The following is a 7,633-nucleotide window of genomic DNA, read 5'->3' as shown; positions in this document are numbered from 1 at the left end:
TATTGTGCCACATCCGTTTTAAATGCAAATACTGAAACGTTTAGCTCGTGTGTGGAATTGGTGAAACCAGACAACGTTTTTGTAGCTGGTATGCACATCTGTACTTTGTTCTTACCAGACAGTGGAACCATCATATAAAACAAATGCTTTATCTCACTTTAGGATACAGGTACCTTCTGCCCACACGGCTGCCTTCGGCTCACTGGTTTGTGAGTGATCACTCTCAGCCGAAGTGTTAGGGCAGGGAAATAACCGCGGTGAGAAGGAGTATGGCCTTTCTTGGTTGTTGGGGTTTCTTCAAATGTCATGTCTTTCTGTATTTGCAGTAAGTTCTGGCTCCACTGGGAAGTGTGGCGTCTGGGGCTGCGAGTGCCCTGGCTTACTCAGCTGTAGACTTGACGCTCCTTGTACTTGCTTTGAGTCTCCGCAAACTCCCGCCATCCTGGGCACCCCGGAATTCCGTGCTCACGGGGCATTGTGAAGACTGTATGTGAATCAGGGGACTGGGAGTGGCCGATGCACCTGTTCTGCTAACTCCGGCCCCAGCACGTGCCTCTGCTTCTCAGCAGCACAGAACTTCATGCTGTGCACACGTGGCGATCCACTTAACCGGCGCTCCGTGATCCACGGAGGCCACGGCCCGTGCGAAATGTGTGGGCGCGTTCGTGGGTGGGGATGGTCAGGGAGCTGGAGCGCCGGGAGGGCCTCCGCGGAGCAGCCTTCCTAGCGCAGGGACTCCCGTGGGGCAGGCCTCTCACCGAGTGCTTTCTCTCCGGCTGCCCTAGGGGAAGACGGCGCGGAGCATGCACCTGGAGGGCAGCGGCGCGCGGGCCCCGGGCGCGCAGGGGGTGGAGCTCCTGCAGGCGTCTCCGCGCGGGGCCGGCGGCGCAGACGCCTCGAACTCGTGCCTCCGCGACTGGGCTCCTGCAGGCCGGGAGGGCGCCCCGTTCCTCACAAAGGGGAGGTGAGTTTGAAACGGTGCCATCTTGTGAACGTGGAGTTCACAAAGATGGGGTTTCCATGAGCGTCGTTCCCCCATGGGTGTTGTGGGAGAAATTTCCAGAAATTTTGCAATAATCTCTCGAGCGTTAGATCACTTTCCTGGCTTAGTTTTTTGATGAATGGTGTTTGTAAAATATGGTAAACTTAATTTAGCTGTAAAAGATAATAAAAATAGGAAAGAGAGTTTGCAGCATGAAGACTTAGCCCTTCATCTATTATTTAAGGTATTGCAATTATTCTGCAGTGTTGGAAAGCGTATCTCTCTTAGGACATGCTTTATTTCTATACATACAGCAAGTGAATTAACTGAGTATTGTTTTTCATGTCAGAAAAGCCAGAATTTACATAAAAATAAATTAAAAAATAATTTCAAGTTTTATTTAAGATTCAGGGGTTAAATGTGCAGATTTGTTACCTGGGTGTATTGTGTGATGCAGAGATTTGGGGTACCACTGATCGCCCAGGTAGACAGCATGGTACCCAATAGTTACTTTTCCACCCTCCCTCCTCCCGCCCCCGTGGGGTCCGAGTGTCCACTGCTGCCTTCTTTGTGTCTGAGTGCACCCAGGGCTAGCACCACTTCTCATGAGAATGCGTGGCATTTGGTTTCTTGTTCCTGCGCTAATTTGCTTGGCTACTGGCCTCCAGCTGCATCCATGTTGCTGCAAAAGACATCATTCCATTAAAAAAAATTTATTTATTATACTTTAAGTTTGGGGTACATGTGCAGACCATGCAAGTTTGTTACATGGGTATACACGTGCCATGGTGGTGGTTTGCTGCGTCCATCTCCCCGTCATCTACGTTAGGTATTTCTCCTAATGCTATCCCTCCCCAATCCCCCCACCCCCTGATATTCCTCCCCTAGGCCCCTAGCCCCCAGGCCCTGGTGTGTGATGTTCTCCTCCCTGTGTCCGTGTGTTCTCATTGTTCAACACCCACTTATGAGTGAGAACATGCAGTGTTTGGTTTTCTGTTCTTGTGTTATTTTGCTGAGAATGATGGTTTCCAGGTTCATCCATGTCCCCGCAAAGGACATGAACTCATCCTTTTTTATGGCTACATAGTATTCCATGGTAGATATGTGCCATATTTTCTTTAACCAGTCTATCACTGATGGGCATTTGGGTTGGTTCCAAGTCTTTGCTATTGCGACTCAGCATTTTCTATGCTGATCAAAAATTTTGATCCATGTTTAAATATTTACTTAGGTAAAGACAATGAATGGGTTTTACATGCCAGTGCTCATACTCCAAATCCATACTTTGCAGTTCACACAGATGTCCTTGTAATGAGAAAAACAGCATCCTCTGAGTAGGTGTCTCTGCCTGCCTCTGCTGGGGAATGTCGATGACCCTGCAGATCTGAGCACCCTTGTTCCCACAGCCGGAGTCCTGAGCGCCGCAGTGCTGACGGTGTCTCCAGCCTTTACCAAAGCACCACAGAAGGCATGTGGGTGTGGCTCGTGCTGCTGCTGAGACCCCGCGCCTCTGGGGGAGCACCCTGGCCTGCGCGGACTTTCGCGGATGTTTTATTCACTAATAGTCTATCCTGTCGTGTTGCAGATGGGGAATCTCTGAGTCGCTCTTTTTGCCGATGTGTTTCGAGACCTCTCGTGCTAATGCGTGCAGCTCTAGTTCGTTCGTTCGAACTCCCTGCGTAGAATTTCATCATGGGAACATGCCACCATTCAGACCTGTTCTCCGGTTGACGGCTTTTCATTCTCTGCTCCTCACCCCCCAGTATGTGCTATTAAAAACAGCCTGCAGCAAATGTTCTCTGTTATATACTGAAGGTGTCTGTCCCCCAAATTCAGATTTAATATTCTGGTTATTCACCCTCTCTGGTCCTGTGTTACAGGATCTTCTCCCAGCAAGAGGCTTCCGTTTTCCTCTTCTTTAAAGAGTGTTTTGTTAGGAAGTGTTGAATATGGCCAGAAGGACTGTGTGGGCGTGTGCCTGGGCAGGCAGATGGGGGGCAGCAGGATTGTCCTGGGCAGGGTGTGAGTGACGGAAGGCTAATGTTCAGCTTCCAGTTTCTAGAAAAAGGCCTCACAGTGAGACAAGAATCGGGAAGACCAGAAGAGTATATTTTCTAAGGTCTTTGACCTCACTTCTTGCTTCGATGTATGGTGTACCAGGGGCCACCTGGGGCCCCTGTCATGAGCTCCACAGGCAGGAGGCCCTGGGTATTCAGGCAGGATTCCAGGTGGAGGAGGAGGGAGGGCGTGGAGAGGTGCTGACAGATGTGGGCACTTGGAGGCAGGAGTGATGGTCCAATGAAGGGAGGGCTGAAGGTGCCCGGCCCCCACAGCCTGCCCAGGGCACGGGGAGGGGTCGGGATGGCACTGGCAGCTACCTGGGCTGAGTGGAGATGCCAGAAGGTGCCAGCCTTGCCTGAAGGCATGAGCCCTCATGAGTGAGTGGCACCTCCCTGGCAGAGCTTCTCCCAGGAGGAGGAGCAACAGGGAACTGTAGCCTCCAGGGGCAGCTCTCAGCACTGTGGGGAGAATGGGGTGTTGGCTCAGCCCACCCACGGTGAGGGCTCTCAGGGGAAGGGCCGCTGATGTGAGTGTCTGGGTGTGGAGGGCACAGGCTGCTGTCCACGTGCTCCCAGGCGAGTCCCGGAAGCAGCACACTCCTGGGCAGGCATGTGGCTGGTTGCCTGGTGGCCACCTATGCAAGATCCCAGCACTGTCATCTCAGGCTAAAGGTTACTGAAGGGTTTTATTACATTTTGCTCTTCTTGTTTTATGAAAATAGGTGGAAAATGAAAAAAAAACAGTATTCTTGTTAGAGAAAAGATATGTAAGTCTTTGCACCTAGCATAGGTGGGAGTCTTAGGCATGCAGAAACCAGCAAACCCCTTAGTCTCAGTGAAGTTGAACTCATCTATTACGGGTTCAGTGGTGAAGAGAATGAGCAGACGAAAGAACACTCTGAGATGCTGTAAAGAGACTGTACTGAAAAGGTGATTTGGGGAACTGAGCTGGCCTGTGTTTTGGCTCTTGGGGCATCATCCCCTGTAGCCTGCCTTCTGCTGTTTGTGTGGGAAAGACGCAGCCTCTGTGCTCCCTTTTCCTGTGGCTCCCAGGCAGCCAGGCGCAATTCCCTGGGTCAGTCACATTACCTGTGCACAAACTGATTACTAGGTATTTTCTTAAAATGATTAAAATCTGTGTGACACAAGGCAGGCAATCGGTACAAAGAAAGCTGGAAGGAAGAGTGAATTCATCATCAATTGCCGTGTAACAAGTTTCTCCAAAACTTAGCAGCTTAGAAGAGTACATATTTATTTCCTCAGTTTCATGTGTCAGGAATCTGGACACAGCTGACCTGGGTCCTCTGCTCAGGGTCTTCACAGGCTCGGACAGGTTGTCAGCTGCAGCCACAGCGTCTCAGGGTTCAGCTGGAGCAGGATCCTCTTCTGAGCTCATCTGTGTGGCTGCTGGCCTGGGCTGTGGGACAAATGGCCTCAGTTCTTTGCCGGCTGTTGACTGGAGGCCACCTCAGCCCCTTGCCAGGGGTCCAGTTCATCTGGGCAGGATGAGGCACAGTCTTTTGTGACCTAATCACGGAAATAACACCATCCCTTCTGCTGTAGTCATTTGGTTAGAAGCAAGTCACTAGGTCCAGCCCACCCTGGAGCACGAGCATACCAGCAGGCTGACCCCTGGGAGCCACTCAGGCACTGCCAACCCCCGAGGTGAATAGTGACGAAGCAAACTGTTGTGAAAAAGGTGGAAGTGGAACACAGAGACGCTTGGCGCTTTCACAGGAAGTGAAGGGGGTCTGGGGTCCTCCCAGGTTTTCCGCATCTTTCACTGTTTGCAGCTGATCAGAAAGCTGACAACAATGCAAATGGCCCTTTTTCCTAGAAGTAAAGTTGGCTTGTGTCTGTGGAATGCATTGTCCAGTTTTGCCCTGATTCGTAAGTTCAATTCAGCATTTCTTTTTCTTTTCTTTTCTTTTTTTAAGACAGCGTCTTGCTCCGTCACCCAGGCTGGAGCGTAGTGGTGCGATCTTGGCTCACTGCAACCTACGCCTCCCAGGTTCAAGCGATTCTCCTGCTTCAGCCTCCCAAGTAGCTGGGACTACAGGTGTGCGCCACCACACCCCGCTTATTTTCATATTTTTAGTAGAGATGGGGTTTCACCTTGTTGGCCAGGATGGTCTTGATCTCCTGACCTCATGATCCACCCACCTTGGCTCCCCAAGTGCTGGGATTACAGGCGTGAGCCACCGGCCCAGCCCAACTCAGCATTTCTAATTGCCCATGTATGTGTGGTTCTTTGCATCTTATCACTGTCCTCTAATTGCTGAGTTAAACAAAATATTGATCTGCATTCATTTTATATTGGGACGAGAGTCACGGTTTTACCGCCTTTACCAATTGTCCTCGAACAGAGGGAACCAACCACAAAGACATACGGGGAAGGCAGGCTTCATTCTCGGGGCAGCTCACCCCTTGTCTTTGGGACCCTGGACCTCCAGCCCGGACGCTGCTGGAGACTCCTCAGGGCCGTTCTCCCCGTCCTACCTGAGGACTTCCAACCTTTTGTTAGCGGAATATGTCTTGTCCATGCATTTATAATGACATGGAACAAACAAAACTGCCAAACTGAAGAGGAATTTGTTTGGTCGAATATGCTGATTTTACTCATGAAGAGGTAAGTAAGCCTAGTGATACACAGCCTTCCCCACTCTGCACTTTTTCATTCCCTTTGCCTAATTTAATCCTTAGAAAAATTTTGACTCAATCTTTTTTTGTATCTCAAAATAGCATGTAAGAACTACAAATAAAATAAAATAAAATTGATCATGCAGCTGAAAAAAAAAAGAACTACAGATGCAGTTAAATACGATTGGTTGTCAGATTGACAGACTTAATAATTTTTTTTTTTTTTTTTTTGAGACGGAGTTTCGCTCTTATTACCCAGGCTGGAGTGCAATGGCGCGATCTCGGCTCACCGCAACCTNGCAACCTCCGCCTCCTGGGTTCAGGCAATTCTCCTGCCTCAGCCTCCTGAGTAGCTGGGATTACAGGCACGCACCACCATGCCCAGCTAATTTTTTATAGTTTTAGTAGAGACGGGGTATCACCATGTTGACCAGGACGGTCTCGATCTCTTGACCTCGTGATCCACCCGCCTCGGCCTCCCAAAGTGCTGGGATTACAGGCTTGAGCCACCGCGCCCGGCCCAATAATTTTTTTTAAAGGCAAGATTGTGTGGCAAGGTTTATTTCTAATCAGTAGAAAATATAAGTAATTTTTTCTAGTTGTTTTCACAAATCAGGAATTAATTGGCCTTAAAATTTGCCCTTTCAAAATTAGCTAATTACCTTTCAGTCTTCCACTTAGCAGGAATGTATTTGATAGCAGGTTGGACAGGGAAGCAAATTAGAGAGAATATATTGAAAATAATGAAGATAAATTATTTTATGACAGCGTTTACATCTGTCATGGACTGGTTACTGTATTTCATTATCATCAAGTGTAACTAAACATATTGCTGGAAATTTGGAGGCTGAAGGGAAAACACAGCTTGTGACCCTAATGCTGTCACTACTGTCTGCATACGCTTACCTGTGTTCCCTGCTGGTCTTTCCCAGGTTTAATACAAATTTTTACGTAATTATGCTCACAGTGTATCTCTTACTTTATAGTTTCTTAAATGCAACAATATGTTGTAAACACTATCAGTGTTGTTGCAGATCGCTCAAAGCTACTATTATATATATTTTTAACTGAGGTGTAATCTCTCCAGAAATGGTGTGTGGATCTGTAAGTTTTCACAAGTGCATGCAATTGTGTAATTGTGAGCAAATCAAGATCTGGAACATTTCTCTCAGCCCACAAAAATTCCTTTGGCTGCTTCCTCGTCCTGTCAGCACGTGTTAACCACCAATCTGTTTTCTGTTTCTACATTTCTGCCTGTTTCAGGCGTGTCAGATAAATGGAATCATGGAGTTTGGTTCTTTTACTTAGTATGATGCATTCGAGGCTCATCCAGGTGGTGTTCCTTTTTATTTCTGAGTGGAGTTGTGTGGACATATCACCGTTTGTTTACTCATTCTCCTCTGAAAGGCACTTGGCTTGTTCCCAAGTTTTGATAATTATGAATAAAACCACTATAAGCATTGGCATCAGGTTTTCATGTGAATGTAAATTTTAATTTCTCTTGGATAGATGCCTAGGAATGAGACTGCTGAGTTATTTGGTAAGTATATGTTTAACTGTCTAAGAAACGGCCAAACTGCTTTCCAAGGAAGCTGCACCATTTTGCATTTTCACCAACAATGCATGAGAGCTCCAGTCCTCTGCATCATTGCCAGCACTTAATATTGACTGTACTGTTAATTTTAGCCATTCTAATAAGTACGTAGAGGCACCTTATTATAGTTTTATATGTTTGGAGAGTGAGGTCTGCTTGTTTTGCTGTTACGGGGTTTGTGATTCATTATATATTCTCAACACACCTTTTTTTTATAGAATGCAATTTTCCAATTATTTCCTGACAGCGTGTGACTTGCCTTTGCCTTTTTTTTTTTTTTTTTTTTTTTTTTTTTTTTTTTTTTTTTTTTTTTTTTTTTTTTTTTTTTTTTTTTTTTTTTTTTTTTTTTTTTTTTTT

At 47.2% G+C, this 7,633-nt stretch overlaps 1 protein-coding gene across 3 annotated transcripts in view; it reads left to right on the top strand.

The window, feature by feature from the left end:
- Window positions 1–800: 800 nt before the first annotated feature.
- The window catches only part of OCA2 (OCA2 melanosomal transmembrane protein), a 218,243-nt gene continuing 211,410 nt past the window's right edge, over window positions 801–7,633 (top strand). For all 3 annotated transcript variants that reach the window (XM_037731346.1, XM_017508501.2, XM_037731347.1), the window contains exon 1: window positions 801–964. In XM_037731346.1, coding sequence (XP_037587274.1) covers window positions 804–964 — 161 coding nt within the window. In that variant the 5' untranslated portion in view covers window positions 801–803. The remainder of the gene's footprint in view (window positions 965–7,633) is intronic.

This window comes from Cebus imitator, unplaced genomic scaffold (assembly GCF_001604975.1).
Source record: "Cebus imitator isolate Cc_AM_T3 unplaced genomic scaffold, Cebus_imitator-1.0 Scaffold392, whole genome shotgun sequence".
NCBI lineage: Eukaryota > Metazoa > Chordata > Mammalia > Primates > Cebidae > Cebus > Cebus imitator.
The sequence above is the reverse complement of the archived record's forward strand: the minus strand, read 5'-3'. Positions and strand labels throughout refer to the sequence as shown.